The following is an 18,249-nucleotide window of genomic DNA, read 5'->3' as shown; positions in this document are numbered from 1 at the left end:
TTACAGTTATACAGTGATACAGTGACAAAACTCAGAGAAACAAGCTACATTGAGATCTGAACTGGTTACTGTAGCTGTCCATATTAGTTTTTCTTCCAGTTACTTCAGTTTTACAGGATTTCCGCACAACAACTGCTCTAGAAAAATCATGAGCAGAATCAAAAATGGCATTTCAGAAAGGGACCAATGCTTCAGATGTCAAGAATCTGATCAAGAAATCCAGACCAAATTCACTGCTCACTGAAAAAAGTACAATTCCTTAAGACACCAGTATGGTGCTGCTGGGTAAATCCTAGCAAAACTGTGCTGTTTGTAAATTAACCTGTACTTGAATCCTTAGGCCCACAGAAAAATCAGCAATGAAGGATCATTTTCTGCACTGTTTAAATCCTACTTTCAGATTCTGGTGAATGCTAGCTATTTATAATTTCTTCTAGCCAGTGTATGGCATCATAAGTACTTCAAAGACCAGTACTGTTTATTCTGCTTATCTCTGGCATTTGCAATTAAATAACCTATAGAACATGATTGCTGAAGTTAAAAATACTCAGGAAGCATTTCTCAGATAGAACTGTGAGGACTCTGATAGTGAGTTCTCTATTTTCTGCTTCAAACAAGGTGAACAAGAGGATGGATGTTTTCTTGAGATGTAACTAAAGCTTCAATTATTGACAAAAATGGGAATAAAATTACAGCTACAAGCTATGTAGGTGTAGACTCTCTCATAAGAAAATCCAAACATGCAACGGATGGAAGCAGAAGCAAGTTTTAAATTAAGATGCCTTGTGATAATGGACAAGGAAAGAAAGTAGGCAAATATACTTCTGCTATTATAAACAGAAGGAGTTTCTTTGGGGAGAAATCCATGACTGACACAGATGCCTCAGCTCTGCAGGTGAGCAATGGCAGCTTGGGACCTGCAGGTCACGGGCAGAGTTTGAGGTCACAGCCCATAGCATTAATTTGTTAGGCTGAAGCTGAAGATCTGACTAAAATACAGTGCTTATCTGCACTCAGCCTGCTAAGGCTCCTGGCATTTCACTTGCCAGCTGTGTTAATGGATACATCAGCCCATGACCAACTACAAAACTGTTTGACTTGTAAATGTCACATGTATCTATCTGCTGGCTGAGATGTGTCAAGAATACTTGATCCTCCACGCAGTCTGAAAAAACAGATTCCCAGGAATTTATGAGCTGCTTTTAAGTTTCCAAGACTGAAGATATTGCTGAATCTTAAGTTTCCTACCAGATCCATCTCCCGGGCTTCCACAGAGTAATAAGAGAGAGTTATTCAAACAATTATAATGATCTATTAAAAATTACCCTGAACTTGTTTTGAAAAATATTGTCCTTGTATTTACTACCAGTGACTTTTCCACTCTAATCTTCTATTGAAGAAAAGAATGCTTCTGTACTATGTTACTTCATGAAACACTCAGACTAGAAAGCAAATCATGCAAGTATGCAATTCTAGTGGTACATAATTTCATTTTAATATTTAGTGCCACTGGTCCAATGTACTACATTCATGGAGAGCTCTTTCAGCTCTGTCTGCAGAGTTAAGCTCTAAACCAACTGATTGGTGAAAGAGCAAGCAAAGGACTGGGAGTACAGTTCTGTTGTCAGTACTATCTGCTCTTCATGTCTCTGCAAGAAATAGCCATAATTAAATATTTAGGTGGACAAATATAAAAACTAAAGTACAAATGAGATGAAGTATCTCTCATATATCCTAGGGAAAAAGCCTTTCATTCTTTTCAATTATATTTCTTAAAATTCCTACCTTTAATGCTAACATATTTCAATCATAAACATTACTTTAAAGTAGGAAGTCTTATTTTAGTGTGCATTCTGAACAGAAATGCTAACTTACTGGATTTTCAACCCAATAGATCATCTGTTCTGAGTCATCAAAGTCAACATCAACACCATTTTGAACTCCTGCTATTGGAACCATAGCATCATTGGTCTTCTCCTCAGGGTTCAGAGAAATTCCATAAATTATATTATCTCTTACAGCAATAAGGAAAGGGTGTTCAACTGTGAAAACATATAATTTAAGTCAGAGTTAACTTTCAATACATTTCCTCTGTTAAAAAATTGCATTAATACATGCCCCACCTCTACCAAAGGTTCTTTAATGTCCACAGGGATGACAAATATTACCTGTGATGCTCTGTAAACCATTTACATACATGCAAATATTTTTTGTGGTTTTTTTTTTTTGTTTAGTTTTTGTTTCTTTTTGGTTTTGGTTTTTTTACCTCACTGAGCTAATCAACTGTAATTTTTTAACACTGAATGTTTCATCACTGTGCAATCACCGTGCACATACAAGCACATTCTGAGGAGGAAGTAAACACGGTAGGATCGTTTATTGCTAGCCAAGGGGAGAAGTACTCAGTCACAGCTTCTACAAGCATATTTTTCAAAATTCTAGGAATGAGAGCCAAGACATGCCTGAGATAGATTGTGACGGCTACTGAACAGGACTCAAAAGAAACGTACAATGTCACAGCAACGACTGATGATTGTTAATATTAAATATTCTTGCAGTATCATGTTTTTTGGTGGTTTTTTTTGTTTGTTTTTTTTTTTATTTATCTCTAATAGAGTATACTAACTTTATCCTAAAACAATGAATTTAACTTCAATTAAACACTGATACTTGTGCTTAAAAGTTACTAAAATAAAGGGCAGCCAGTTGAATATTTACACAGAAATTCTGTGAATACACAGAATATATATATCAGAATGAAGAACTACTGATTGCTTTTTATCCCAAAGGACAAAAATAGAGTAAGAATTGGACATAAACGGGAAATAATATACTTGAACTGAAAACAAGATGGCTTCCAGACATCAGAATTGTGATGTTCTTTGAAGTTTAGGAGCAAGAAATCAAATTAATCTTCAGTTGTCGCCTTTCTGCTAAGAAAAAACACATTACGTGGTGATACTCAAGGACAGGAAGGAAGGAGACATGATAATCAAGCAATTCCCTCCCTAGATCTGCACCTCTACTTTCTTAAAAGTGCAATTCTTTAAAACACGCTTCCAGGCTGATTATTTATAATACCAAGGACAAACACATGACCAGAATATGCTTTCACAGTTTTAAACAATGCTTTGCTCCTTCCAGATGCAAATGGAAAAAATTCAATGCATTGAGAAAATTTAAAAAGGCAGCTTTTTACAGTGCTCAAAATAAGCATTTCTTCCATTTTTCACAAATGAAGAGATCTCTCTCTTTGAGCTCTTGCCAGGACCTGGCTCCAGGCCTTTAGGCCACGTACATTCCATTCCATCTTTCCTAAGTGAAGTCTGCCTGGAACGGTCCCAAACTTTGATTTCATGAACAGCAGATCCCAATTCAGTAGCAAGCTTTTTGCTTGGCAGAGGGTTGGCTCTGAAAATCTGTCAAGCCTTTTTTTTCCCCATGTCTCACGACTACTGCCCTACCTCTCATGCAGTTCCTATTGTCAGGAGAAAGCATCCATCCAGAAGGACAAGCACAGGAAAAAAAAAGTGGTCCAGATGATGAAAGCAAGCAGAGGTGGCTACATGGTGATGATGCACAGGAATTGATACCTGAAAAGAAAAGTGAATTTATTAGCAACTATGAACAATACAAGAAGCTGGAAAACTATTCACTGCTACTGGAAATGTCAACTCCACACTAAATCAGCTCCAATATTTCCTTGAAATTCACTATCAAGTTATTTACAAGCACTACAGTACACTTAAAACAGAACATAAACCTTCCTGTAAAACCAGCAACATTATCATACTGATCTTTTCATTTTCTTAGCACAAAAATCTGTCAAAACACTTCTCCATATCTTGTTAACTGCACTTGAAGGCCTGCAGGACATTCAGACTGATCACAATATTCTTTCTGGATGGGAGATTCAAACCATTTACTGAAGAATCTGGAGGAAACTGAAGAAATAACATAGCCAACTATGCATCATTCAAAGGTAGTAAGAGGTCAACATACAATTTCTTGTATCACTTTGAAACATGAAGTCTAAGTTGTGATATAGAAACAAAAGAGTTAAAAGGTTTTTGATGACTACTATTATTACTAAAAATTAAAATTCAACCATTTAGATTGCTTCCACAGAAATACTGATAAAGAGGATTTTTCAGAAGTCATCTTCATGAAATCTTCGCAACAATGTGAAGTAGCTTTAGCTATGTGAACAGGTTTGAGGAAGGTTTTGTTTAAAAACAGTGCATACATAAAGTAACACCAGAAATTATTAGTGCATTAACAAGCTACAAGACTCTGCCCTCCCCTGTCTGAAAGTCTTCAGGAAAAAGAGAAAGTTAGTCAATGAAATATTTATTTGCAAAAAACCATCCCCAACACAAGATATAGAACAGAAGGAATCAAAGTAAATCTTGAATAAATTAAAATCCTTTATTGCATTATTTCATTAAGTAAAATCAAGCAAAAATGCTTTCAAGGAATGATGACAGTAATTTGCCTAATAGCGTGATACAACTTATGTATGTGGAACAAGCCTGGTTTACTACAGAGAAAAAAATGAAAATATTTTCAAAACTGCTTCAATTTTATGACAAAAACTTCAAAATAAAGAGCAGAATGGCTGCACATACTACTTTTCTATTATTCTTTTTGGCTATTCATTATGCTTACATGCTCCCTAGGTCACTCCCCTAAGCACTGGACTATTCAGCGGGTTAGAAAGGCTGAAATGATCTTCAATTTTAAGTCAATGGCATAAATTATTTTCTTGTTTTAACCCAGACTATTTGTTGACATGACTGATTACAGAATGCCTGACATTGTGACATACTTTTGTAATCAAAGTTGTTTTGCTGAACTTACCATAAGGTTGCTTTACAGGATGAACTGCCACAAGCCCCAAAGGCTGGTGAATGTTATAAATCATAACTGTTTGGTTTCCTCCATGCCATTTATTGGCCCTAATTACTCGGTTAGTATACCGGTCAGTCCAGTAGACAAAATCTTCGAAGACAGTTAGAGCATGAGGATGTTGCAAAACCTGTGAGGCAAGAATGTTTATCACTTCAGTTGTAGATAGTAAAGCTTGCCCTGTAATAACAGAGCTAAGAAAAATTTAGAAAACAAACAAACAAAACCAACAAGCAGCTGTATCTCAAAAGCTATTTTTACCAAATAAGTACGAAATATCGTCAACTGCCTGAAAACAAGGCACCAAATATGAGGAAACCTTTTTCTTTCCTTTTTTCCCAATTTCTTTCCAATTTTTTTCCCAGCATGAGGAATTAATGAAGCAGCCTAACTGCAAGGCAGAACACAAGCAAATACAAAATAAAGACCTAACTGCAGATTTTCATGGGCACAAGAGAAAATACAAGAATTATGGATCTGTAAAGACTGCAGTCCCAACAAGATTCCCTGTAATTTACCAGACTGTCAAAGATGGCTCAATGAAATTTCTGAAGACTGAGGCAAGAAAGATCTCACGTGTTTCTAATTCTAATGCACAAGAATTGCCTGCCTAGCCAAAGATAAATGGGTACCAAGGTTCAACTCTTAAAAATACACATTGTTACTTATACCAGCTTATGAGAATAAGTAAACTGTGGTGCTGGTACACAGTCCTGTCAACTGACAGCAGCGCTTTGCTTACAGATACCCTCTCAGATGTATCATCTTCACAATACTCCCAGCACATGGCAAATCCTGGCAGCAGATCAACCTCTGTTTCTGTTAAACTACAGTTATCACTGAGAGGAGGTGGCAAGAGGAAGTCCTCCAGAGTTTTTTTTAATTGTATTGCAGATACAGCAGCTAGTAACAGCAGTGTCAGATATCACTTTTTGACTTCACATTTGTAGACATAACAAATGAGAATGATCTACAGCATTAAGTCTACAGTTCGCTCTAGGCTCCACTGAAGATCTGAAAGACTGAATGGTTTATGCAATTCATTTTCCAGCTGTGAACAAAAATTCACACCCAAGGCTATGATAGTGCAAATATGCTGTGAAGTAGTTTCTGAAAGGAGATGGAAAAACACTATTTATTAACGTCTTACCAGATCACTTGCAACCACCTGTCGTCTATTACTCCCATTGTAATCACAGAAGTCAATATAATCAAGATAAGCATCAGCAAAGTAAAGAAGTTTATTGGGGTAGTCAATGGAGAGCCCATTGGGCCAGTAGATTTTACTGTTAATAATCACTGTTCGCAGTTTGCCATCCATGCTGGCTTTTTCAATTCGGGGGTTTTGGCCCCAATCAGTCCAGAACATCACGTGAGCACTGAAAAAAAAAATTAACTATGAGTTACCAATCTAGGGAAAGAAAAAAAAAAAAAAGAAAGAAAGAAAAAAGAAAAAAAAACAAATGTTTCCTTTTTATCCTAACCAAATTGATGACTTAAATGCACTGAGATCAGCAATACTGTTCCATTCAAGACATTACCATCATTTCTGTTGTAAAAACTTTCGAATGCTTCTAAGCTTTTTTCTTATGTAAATAATAGTAAAAACAAGCTCCTCTGTCATCGTTACTACTTACTGTAATGTGACTGTTTCCTAAATACTAACTTGATGGGTGCTTTCACCTTCGCACACATGCATTGATAGTGCTAACACTGCTGTAACTGAAGAGCTCCATGTGGCTGGCAGTAAGCAGAGTTCAAGGCATTGGAGAGCTCATAAAACAGAATAATGGACATGAACTGTTCAAATCTGAAAATTTCACTTCACTTTGTGGCTGCTCAAAACAGGAAGGTATTTTTGTGATATTTTTGTGATGACAGTAACATATAATGGTTAAAAGGGAACCTGTCCTTTGTCAGGTAGGAGAACAGGAAAGCATACCATGTTATGCTGAACATACATTTGTGGCATGCTGCTGTCTAATAATGATATAACAAAACTGCAAGTTTGTACCTACAAAGAAAATACAGAAAGATCTTTTTCTGAGGAAGACAATGTCTTGTTAGAGCAAACCAGATTAAGAGATTACAAATAATGATCATTTGAAACTAAATATTAAGAGAACACTCTAAATACATCATTTTAAAACTGTATTTTCAGTTTTCTCTACCACTTGTCACTTACAATTACAAAACCATTTGAGCATATCTCAGTTTTGAAAATTGTTATCACAAAATATGCATCTTTTCAAAACAAAACAAAAAGTCTTACTCAGATCTGGGATCTAACACCAGTCCCCTTGGGTTTGTTACATTTTCACTAATCAGCACAGTCCTGTGGCTCCCATCCAATTTAGAGACTTCAATTGTTTCCAGAACAAAGTCTGTCCAGTAGAGATTGCGTCCTACCCAATCTACAGCTATACTCTCAGTCACTGTGACACCACTGTCAAACACCTGTTTAACAACAGGAAAGAAAAATAAATAAACAAATAAATAAAAGAACAAACGAATTGTTATCACTTTTCACACATTATTTCTCTATAAATACAGAAAAACAGGTAACCTAATCTCAACTATTTTCTAGGCCTTTTATACAGAACAAGACTCAGAGTGCTTGTGTTAGGCATATATACACTCCTACTAACTTCAGCTGGTCTACTGAAGAAGTATGCACCTACTATGGGAAAAATCAGTTTATAGTATAGCATTATAAAGCTTCCCAGAAGCATTCAGGTTCCTTTTTCAATAGATGTAGGAAACAATAGCTTAGCATCTACTGAGTTGTTTCACTTAGACTACTTCCCTTCTTAATACGTGGGGATTTGCCCCTTCCTTTAAGTGGAGATACAGTATCTTCATTTTTTTTCTTTCAACAGTGAAAAGATGAGTGAAACTCAGTGAAACTTACTATTTTTCGGTCAGTCCCATTCTGGTAAGCACTCCAAATTTTATCCTGTGTCGTATCAGACCAAAAGATACGATCTGAGACTGAATCAAAGTCAATAGCCACAATATTCCTCCCATCCCTAATGAGAGAATAGATACTGTGTGACTGAGAGGTGATGTTGTCCACAACAATTTGGTTACGACTTGCCACTAGCAAAAGAAGATTCCCGGACTCTGTTAAAGAAAAAGAAATTTAAATAAACCACTAAGCTATTCAATAGTAATTCTGTTAGACAAGTAGCACTGAGTAACTGAGTAATTTGACGTGGTTTTCTAGTATCAAAGTAATTATATCTAGATGCATGGATTGAAATGGCAAATTCAAAATCAATTCTCAGGCAAATATATTTTATTTTATCTATTCTGTCCATCCTGACCACCTTGGGATCTACTCTGGCTTTTTTTTATTCTTACTTAATCATTTATTCCAACAGACCTTCTTTCTGGTCTCATATCTGGACCCTGGGTTATCAGTTTGCAGCTGACATCCAGAACTTACTTCTCTCTGAGTCACTTTCAATTCCCAATCCTGATTCAAACTGCAAAGATCTCAGTCCCACAAGTTACCCTCCTCAGGCTGCAGAACCTGAGGACATCCCTAAACCAGGAACCCCACGGTAACAATGGGTTTACGGTTCCTCTAATACAATTAGCACACTATGCAAGAGACACAGAACAGAGAACTATGCTGGGTCAGTGTTTCTTGCACTCCAGAATTAAGAACATGACATAGGCATTAAACCTTATGAAAAGACTGGAATTTAAACACTCTCTATGCACTGAACTTCATAAAAGAGCAGATTTTAACTTATGATTTAGAGGTGTGTGGCACTGCTTTTCTCCAGAATATTATTTTTTTTATCACTGTGGAGTAATATGTTAAATTAAATGATGTTAAATTAAATATTGTATTTCACCAAAATAATAGGTTCCAATTAACCCCTTGAGTGGTTGTTTTAATACTCAGGGTGATCAGCTGTGAATGACTGTCAGTGGCTGTTGCATCTCGTTTTTTAAAAGATAACAGTATGAATATGAAAAAAAAAAAAAAACAACACCAGACATTTTCTAGCATTACTGTCATTCTTAAAGTTGACACCAGCATCCCTCACCTGCCACTTTACAAGTCCTCCCATTGGTTTCCAGAATGTATCCTTCATCACAGTAACATCTGAAAGATCCTCTCTCATTGTAACAGTGCTGACTACAAAAGCCTGGAGGGTCACATTCATTAATATCTTCACAGGTCTTGGAATCATTTGCGAGCTGGTATCCAACAGGACAAGTACACTGAGCTCCAAAGGGTCCTTGAATACATTCATGAGTGCAGCCTGCATTATTATCAGAGCAGCTCTCCTGATCTAAAATGGGGTTGGGAAAGTAAATAAGCATATAGTTAACAAAAGCTCCCCATGCTAAATTTAATACTTTGCTGTTGCATTACCAGCCTGAAATTGCTGTTAAAACATGCTGCACAGTCATCAGCTATGCATGTGAGAACAGACTGAAGCTCTTAGGCAAAATATAACATACACAATGCATATAAAGACAGATAATACAGCATTTAACAGAGTCTCAGAATTCACTTGTAACAATGTTTTCAAAAATACCTAGATTATATAAAATATTTGCTGTACAACTCCAGTACTAAAATCTTGTTAAATCACAATAATTTAAAATTACTTATGATCATACCTGGCTGGGGCTCATCTGAGAATGTGCATTGATTAAAGAAAGGAAGGAAAGAAGGAAGGGAAGAAAGAAAAAAGTTGTGATTAAATCAAATAATAATCAACACAAATACAAATGCTAGCTACACATAAGCTTTTAGATTGTTTTCATGATTTTTGAAATTAGAAATTTAAAAGAAAATTTTAAAGACTGAATCACAGTTAATCTGAACTTAAGGCACACCTTTCCTTAGTGAATCTGTTTGAGAAAACAAATCTGATTCCAACATAGTTACATAAAAGCCTACCCCTCAGTCAATGAAAATCAGGATATAACTCAGAGCATAAGACTGGATATAGTTAATGCATTCACCTTAGTCTCCTTTTACTGCAAGTTTCACTTCACAATTAGTGCTTTAATTACAGTAAGCTTTCAATTTCTGCTAGCAATATTGCTACAAAAACAATATGTGCTGAATATAACATAGCTGTTGTTTGGATACTCTGCGTTTCTGTTTGTAGGCACAGCACACTGTAGGTTATTGTAGATGACTGAACAGTAACTTACTGCACAGTGGGGATTCATCTGCTCCATTAGGGCAATCAGCAGAATTATCACAAACTTTGCTCAGATTCACACAGATACTGTGACCTGGACATTGCCACTGCCAGCTGGGACACCGGAAGGGTTGCGTGGGACAATCTCTCTCATCACTCATATCCCTGCAGTCATTATCACCATCACAGATCCATGCTCGGTAGACACAGTTGCCATTGTCACATCGGAAAAGGGATGGAGGACAGGTCCTTGCAGGACATCTGTGATGTTCATCTGAGCCATCTGCACAGTCAAGATGGCCATCACATTCCCAATTAGCAGGAACACAATTGCCATCTGATTGGCACTGGAATTCGTTCTGGTGGCACATTCCTGGTGGTCTTGTAGCTAAAACAGTGACATTCAACAGTTCAGAAACAAGAGCTACTGTTTTCAGTTCTTGTCTTGCTTAAGTAGTTACAACACTATAACAAGCTCTGTTGTTTTCAAATCAGATCATTCAATCTATATGACATTCCAGAATTCGGACAAATTAACTCCTACTTTATAATACACTGAAGAAAGCAACCTACAGTTATGATTTCAGCAAGCACACATTGCTATATATATACACATTGATAACTATGTAAATACCCAACACAAGATGAAATTACTCTCTGAACTAAGTTTTCACCATCTTGTGTTAAAAATTACTAACTTAAGTGTAAATAATTTCTCAAGTGAAAAAAAGAAAAGAAATTAACTTAACTTTCACAGAGTGAAAATTTTCAGCTTCCCAGCTCAATAGACTTTTAAGCCTTGCAACTGAAGTGCCAAGTAAAACAGAACTTTAGATACAAAAGGAATGCAAGTTCTGCTCTGTGCCAGAAAACTACATGAGCTGAAATCAAATGCTTTTGAAATTTCAGCTCAGAAAAACTAAATTACAGGCAAGTTTATCTAAAAATAATTCTGAAGTTTGAATGACAGTTATTTCAAATTATCTGACACAGCAGATAAAACATTTGAACAGAATCACCTAATAAATGAAGTTTTTCAGCATCCCTATACTTACGGCAATTGGCCTCATCTGAGTGATCATTACAGTCAAAAACACCATCACACTGGTAGTAAGAACTGATACACTGGTCTCCACTTACACATTTAAACTCTGTGTCACTGCAATTGTATACTAAAAGAAGAAAAAAAAAAGTTAGTTACTTTATTTTCAGAGCTAGACTGAGCCATTTTTTTCCTACAGGTGCACAAGGCAGCTAAGGCATCAGAAGTCCACATTCCACTGAAGATTATGATTTCTATGTGATGCAGAAAATGCAATGACTGAAATCTACAGAAAACTTTGATTTCAGCCCTCTGAAGCCACACAAAAGACCTAAGGGCTTACTAAAAATGGTAGAACAAGCACCATTGACAGCTAATTTATGGATAGGTTTGTTATGCCTATCTACTATCCTAGAGCTTGTAATATGATGTCACCGAATACTCTTCAGAGCACAACAGTAAGAAAGAATAAAGAGACGGAACAAAGGTTGCACTTACTGCAGTCACGCTCATCAGCACCATCTACACAGTCTTTGTCCCCATCACAGACATAGTATGGGTCAATACAGCGATGGTCTGGACACTGAAACTGCCTGGGTTCACAAGTACTTGTGAAAGCTGTTAAGAATGACAGTAAACACACCCGTGTTTATTTTCCCTCATCTGAAACCAGTATAATACAGAGACAACATACAGATAATATCACTAAATTGCAGTCTGCAATGAAGCAACTGCCAACCATACAAATGACAAGCACTGGTACATTAAAATCAAGAAATTATTTATTCATATGCAGACTGTGTCTCATGCAAAAGAAACGGTCTGTCCCAATTAGGGAGAAATAATGCAAATTAAAGTATGTGGAGAAAACATCTTACTTCACTACAAAATATTTACAGATATTTCTGGATAATAACATCAATGTTAAATTAGTTGACCACACTGTTAATCATTATTGAAATCGCTCATTAAGTATGTATTTAGAACATGTGAGATGTAGTTGCTTTTTGCTGTAAGTTGTAGTGCATCACATTATGCAGCATTATGATTACAACTATCACAGGTACATCTTCTTAAGGCTTTTTAATGATTTCTCTGCATTCTACATAGCTCTGGTAGCTCAAAGTAGGTGAGTTTTCAATCACCTTATTCCCCTTAGACACTAGATCTTCCTAATTTCATTTCTCATTTTTACACTAACGGACACATGCATACAGGCATACACGGGAGTTTGTTGTTAGTTTGATTTTTTTGTTTGTTTTAAGAAGACAGTTCAGATACTCACTGCAGTTCTTTTCATCTGACCCATCACCACAGTCATTATCGGTATCACATAACCAGATTCTAGGAATACATTTATTATTGTCACACGTGAACAGGGTTTCAGGGCATGATGTAGGTCCTTGTGTGGGACAACGCAGTTCATCACTGCCATCAAAACAGTCATTATGTTTATCACAACGCCAGCGACTTGGAATACACTGTCCACTGGCACAAGTGAAAGCTGATGAGGAACATGTATTGTCTAAACAAAGAAATAAAACAAGAGAACACTTTTATAATGACCTCCAAAATTTACCTTTCCTATCAGCAGATTAAATACATTTAAATATTTACTATGCTTACAGAATATCTAAATTATGCATCAAATACTAAAATGCACATTGCTTGAAATCAAAATGTCAGTCATGATGCAAAACTGCTGCAATATCAAACAGGTTTTATACCTTACTCATACTTCCCGCTTCTGTGCGCTAAGGGACACATTTTATTATTACGTCCTGTTCTCTTGTTTGTGATTTAAAAGAATTAACTCTGAAGGAGCACCAAACAAGTCACAAGAGCCAAGAACTCTTCAGTACTTTCAGAAATACAGATATTCATTTGTTCTCTCCATTTCACTTTGTCAACAAAATAAAATATTTTGTGTGAGTCATTTTACAGTGAAACCAGGAAATAAACTCATTTAACTTTTAACTCATTTCACTGTGAAAATGAGCATCTAACAAATAGTTCAGAAGTGCTCAAACATAATGAAAACCTGAAAAGAAAAAAAAAAATAAAAAAAAAAAATCTGCTTAATTCAGTTGTTAAATGAAATAAAGGTGCTGCTTTAATCTCAGAAGTAAGCTAGGCAATGCACATGGGTTTTTTTATTTTTCTTATGGTGCTCATTTTAAATGTCTTCATCTTTATTAAAACCATTTATCCTTCTCCACGTACTAAAATAGAACAAAAAAGTGATATTTCAATGTCTCTCAAATTTACAGAAGACTACGCATAAAAGTAGACTTTTTCTTTAGAAGAGATGTCTGTTAGTCTTCAAATGAATGTTGAGTCCAGTTAGACAGAAATATTTTTGTGTATTCTTCATTGCCCAGTGTTGAAACCCCTGAGTTATCCTGTATCTTTCTAAGTAACTTATACCCCAAGTAGGTCTCAGAATTTGTCCACAAATACAACCCCTAAAAAATGAGGTTTTATTCCAAGGAAATCAGTCTAACACATCTAACTTTCAGAAATAAACTCACCAAATAATAACTGTAAATTACAGGGAGCACTTACTTAAAGAACCACAGTTTTGTTCATCACTGTTGTCATGGCAATCATCAGTGCCATCACACTGATAGTATCGAGGCACACATCTTCCATTGTTGCAGGAAAATGAATATGAACCACACTGCAAAGTTGGTGGCTCATTAGATGGATCTTCAACACACGTCAGTTGATTTGAAGCCAGCTTCATACCATATGGACAACCACAAACTCTCTGAAAATTTGGTACTGGGAAGCAGAAATGACTGCAATCTCCATTGGGATTTGTTCCTCTGTTACAGTAGTTAGAGCCTTAAAGAGCAATAGAGAAGATGTACATATACACTATCAATAACAGCTTGGAATCTATTAAAAGTGTTATTTCACCTGTACAACAAACAAGCTCACCTATTTGGGAATGCGCATCGTATGCTTTAACATGCATAATGTTACTAATGCCCCTCCTAATAATAGTCATTTCTCCTCCATCAGACTTTCTCACTCGAACTATTCCACCAAGTCTCCAGTCGGTGAAATAGGCATAACCTGTTTTGAAAGACATTTAACAAACAACAGTTACAGTGCAAAATGACATAAAATGACAAGTATTTTGAGATAGAACTGCAAGGCATTTTGTGTATGTGCAACTATTTCCTGAAAAAAAACTAAAGGACTTCCATCATTACTGCAGCAAAGGTGAAGAGACAGATAGGAAAAATAAAAATAAGAATAATAGGAAAATTTTAGAAAAACAACACAAATAACCTCTTAGATTCTGCTTAAAGCAAGGTATAACATACTCTATTGACATTTCAAATTCTAAAATTTTAAAATAATTCACTAAGACCTTTTTTTTGAAGGGGTTAGAATATTCTGAAGAGGTTTTGGCATAATATCCAATGGGATCAGACGCTGTTATTCTTCCTTGCACACACCATATATCCAATAATAAACTCTACATACAATTAATAAAACCTGAAATTGCTAGTCATCTCTAGAGAAGCACCCCCAACTTGAAAGCTATAATTAGTACAGCGTATCTGTCTTGCTGCACAAAAAGTTAGCCAATCTGACTAAAATGGGTTAGAGCATAAAAAAAATGCTGTTTTATCTCACATACTCACATATTATCATATGAACAGCATTTTGTGGTATTAACAAATAGTATTTTTCAGTGCCAGACTTACCTCCAAAAATAGTAAGACCAAATGGGTGAGTCATCTGAGCAATCCGTTCAAGAGTTCGTCTGTCCAGTCCATCAAAGGTGCTATGCTCAATTTTATCAAAAAAGGCATCCACCCAATACAGTCTTAGAGAACTAGAAATAATGAAAATGTCTTTATCTCTCCAAATGACGTGATATTTATTATGAAGAACTAACAGTTAATAATAATCCTAACTTAGTTGAGATGATACCAATGGAAGAAAGGGGCAGGGGGCATTGTCTGGAAAACCTTGCATTTTACAGGTTTTTATAAAGCTGGAAAAAAAAAAAAAAGCCTTCAGCAAGGAAGTGGCAGTGCACACAGTTTGACACAATTGTGTTTTCCTTACCTCCAGTCAATGGCTAAGCCATTAGGCCAGCCTAGAGTTGTATTCACAATTGGTAAGACATGTGATCCATCACTCCAGGCCCTCATAATTTTAGCAGGACGGAACCAATCTGTCCAGAATATATACCTGAAATAACATACCAGAAGACACATAAGCTCACGTACTTAAGAACTTACTCACTCCATACTTAAGAAAACCAACGTATTTTGCCTTGACCTCTCTCCCCTCCCTCAGTCAGTACTGGTACTGTCAATATCCTGAGTACAACAATTTCCAAGATGATTTTAAGTTATTTATCCCACTCAACATGATATACCCATACTCTGTTAGAATTGTTATTGATTTCATTTAACTAATTTACAAGGAGGAAGAATCAAGCAAAAATGCATTCTCCAGGTAATACTTGCAAAAAAGCACATATACTACAATTTTCTCTTGATTCTTATGACTTATGCATACCATCAAAGAGTTAAGGCTAGCACTAAATAACTTTGAGCTGCAGTGAACAAAAAAAGTTATCTCCAAAAGTTAGTAATTTCAAGAAAGAATCAAAGACTACTTACCCAATGACAGGATGAACCACTATTGATCGAGGATTATTTAAATTTTGAACAATAGCTCTTCTAGATTTATCTGCAAGCCTCATTACACTTATGCTTCTGTATCGAGGGTCTGTCCAGTACAGATTCTTGGAGATCCAGTCAAAGGCCAAGTCTTCAACACTTTCCACTCTATTAGCTGTCAGAATTTCTCTTCCTAGAATTTACAATACATACAATCACCGTACATGTTCTGGATCAGAAGAAATAACCCAAAAGTCTTATTCTATTCACAAAGTTCATGGTTTTCCCTGACTTAATATAAAGCCATTGAGGGTACCCTTTGTTCCAGGTGAATGAGGCATACGCTTCAGGAGTACAAATCCAGAAGAGGAGAAGTAATGACTATCCAAGCCAGGAGAAAAATCTGTCACCAAGCTTCCACAGGAAGGAGTTTAGAGAATGGAGGAAAGTAAAGACGTGGCATTGTTCAGCTCCCAAGTTACATCTTAATCAACAACGAGACTGTGAGCTGCAGTCTACCATTGCTCTGATCCAAGGCACTATGCAAGTTCAGGAGGCCATACACTGACTTAATATACATTAGATCATTATTACAACTTAGATAGGAATGTTCCTCACACTATCAAAAACAGGATTCCCAAAATCTTATAACAGTAAAGATCCTTCTCTCCACTGCAGTTTTATGACAAATATCCTGATCTTCAGATAGGAAAGTAAAGAAGAGAAACTCAGTCTTATACTATCTAAAGTGGTAATAGTCTGAGAATGACAAACACAAATTATGACAAGTGCTAAAAACTGATCATTCCCAAACACACTCATCAAATTTGTCAAGTAACTGAAGGCAATTTTTGACTACTTTTATCAGTTTAATATGAGTTGAACCAATATTTGACAAACATTTTTCAGATAACTGAGACAATGCAGATTTTTCCTTTTATGTCACAGAAGAATTTTTTTGTGTGGCTTTTTAGGGATATACATAGTACACTCCCTATCACATCTACACTACGTTTAAGAATGATTCTCACCTGAACCATCAGTTTTCTGTTTATAGATCATGTCTCTACTTGTGTCTGAAAAAAAAATGGTGTCTTCTTGAGCCCAGAAGTCAATTCCAACAAAATATGAAGGGCTTCCTGTTACAGGTATGATCACATCTTCTTGGGTAGAAAGATTGAATGGGATTCCCCGCACTGCTAGCTGGGATGAAAAAAGCAGAAACTGTTGCACAGCTGCAAAAGAAAAGACAGAGTCTTTAATTATTTACAGCGGAAAAAAAATTGAGCATTAATTAATTAAAGCTTTATTTTCCTTTCACAACACTAATATCCTAGAAATTGAAGAAAGAATAAGAAAATATAAATTTAAATATACATACACTTAAAAAACAAATACAAGAAGAAAAACAAAACTCAACATCGAATATTAAGTGATGTGTGCAGGTCTTTCTGCCTTGTTACCGTGGTCCTTAAAGATCTTTACAAAAAACATCCCTATGGATGCAGAAATCTCTTACGCTGATCTCTTTACAATCATATATATAAATAAAATTTTCAGGTTCTGTAGAATCACCATATAGTCAGACCATATCTGAGTAGCAAGAGGCATAACTACATGGTTAAATTGTAGAATTCTATAAAAGATACACGGCTTAATTTGCCAATAACTACCAATGGCAAACCTCTCAGTGCAACATATTGCTGATGGAAGCTCACAACCAAGTCTGAATCTCTTATTCTTGCCATAAAGGGAGAAGAACAACTTAACCTGTGCAATACTCAAATAAACCATATTCAAATAATGTAAAATCTCCAAGCATCCATGCTTGACTTCAGGGCTAAGAGCTTAATCGTACTGCTGTCTATGCATATTTCATATCAAACTCTCTTAAAATGCTCACAGAAAGTGGTGAGCTTAAGTTGTTATGGCTTGAAATGAACTTCAGCAGATTATATTTAAGGTTGTCAACAAGAGTTGTAGCAGAAAAACATGAAGTCCTTGGCATACTGAATTCATGTTTCTATTGAAAGGAAGGAAAAGGTTCTCTAAATATCAGTTAATGGAATACTGCTATTTCCAACAATCACATGGCCCCTTCTTACCAACACAATGCCGTCCATCTATGTGTAGATCAAAGCCCAGAATACATCTACAGCGATAACCTAATCCATCATTATCTGTTTTGTGACTGAGAACACAGATCTGTTCACATCCTCCATTGTTATTCCCACAAGGATTTCTCACTGGAAAATAACACAGAAAGGACTGTAAATTCATCTGGCACGTATTGTGATTATTTTTAAAAAATCGTTATTTTGATTTTTCAGCACTTTTTCATCATCCAAAATAAGACATATGGACTTTATAGGAATTACAATACATGGAAACCATACAACACCAGCTCCATCCTGGAGCACACTGAATTCCCATTAAAGCTAACCAGCACTCAAGGTACTCAGTTCTGTAC

General features: G+C 35.9%; 1 protein-coding gene across 3 annotated transcripts in view; it reads right to left on the bottom strand.

Moving 5' to 3' along the window:
• Positions 1-18,249, bottom strand: part of LRP2 (LDL receptor related protein 2) — an 82,666-nt gene that overhangs the window by 27,942 nt on the left and 36,475 nt on the right. For 2 of the 3 annotated variants that reach the window (XM_015868568.2, XM_015868565.2), the window contains exons 15-33: positions 17,885-18,025; positions 16,811-17,014; positions 15,780-15,972; positions 15,217-15,342; positions 14,850-14,980; positions 14,071-14,208; positions 13,693-13,974; positions 12,413-12,652; positions 11,626-11,745; positions 11,141-11,257; positions 10,096-10,473; positions 9,553-9,567; positions 8,970-9,218; positions 7,820-8,031; positions 7,181-7,365; positions 6,059-6,287; positions 4,861-5,038; positions 3,465-3,593; positions 1,876-2,042 (exon numbers count right to left, since the gene is read on the bottom strand). In XM_015868568.2, the coding sequence (XP_015724054.1) occupies positions 1,876-2,042; positions 3,465-3,593; positions 4,861-5,038; positions 6,059-6,287; positions 7,181-7,365; positions 7,820-8,031; positions 8,970-9,218; positions 9,553-9,567; positions 10,096-10,473; positions 11,141-11,257; positions 11,626-11,745; positions 12,413-12,652; positions 13,693-13,974; positions 14,071-14,208; positions 14,850-14,980; positions 15,217-15,342; positions 15,780-15,972; positions 16,811-17,014; positions 17,885-18,025 (3,434 nt within the window). The remainder of the gene's footprint in view (positions 1-1,875; positions 2,043-3,464; positions 3,594-4,860; positions 5,039-6,058; positions 6,288-7,180; positions 7,366-7,819; positions 8,032-8,969; positions 9,219-9,552; positions 9,568-10,095; positions 10,474-11,140; positions 11,258-11,625; positions 11,746-12,412; positions 12,653-13,692; positions 13,975-14,070; positions 14,209-14,849; positions 14,981-15,216; positions 15,343-15,779; positions 15,973-16,810; positions 17,015-17,884; positions 18,026-18,249) is intronic. The other variant, XM_015868566.2, reaches the window with a different exon arrangement.

The sequence above is a fragment of the Coturnix japonica genome, chromosome 7 (assembly GCF_001577835.2).
Source record: "Coturnix japonica isolate 7356 chromosome 7, Coturnix japonica 2.1, whole genome shotgun sequence".
NCBI classification, from domain to species: domain Eukaryota; kingdom Metazoa; phylum Chordata; class Aves; order Galliformes; family Phasianidae; genus Coturnix; species Coturnix japonica.
This window is presented reverse-complemented; position numbering and strand designations above follow the sequence as displayed.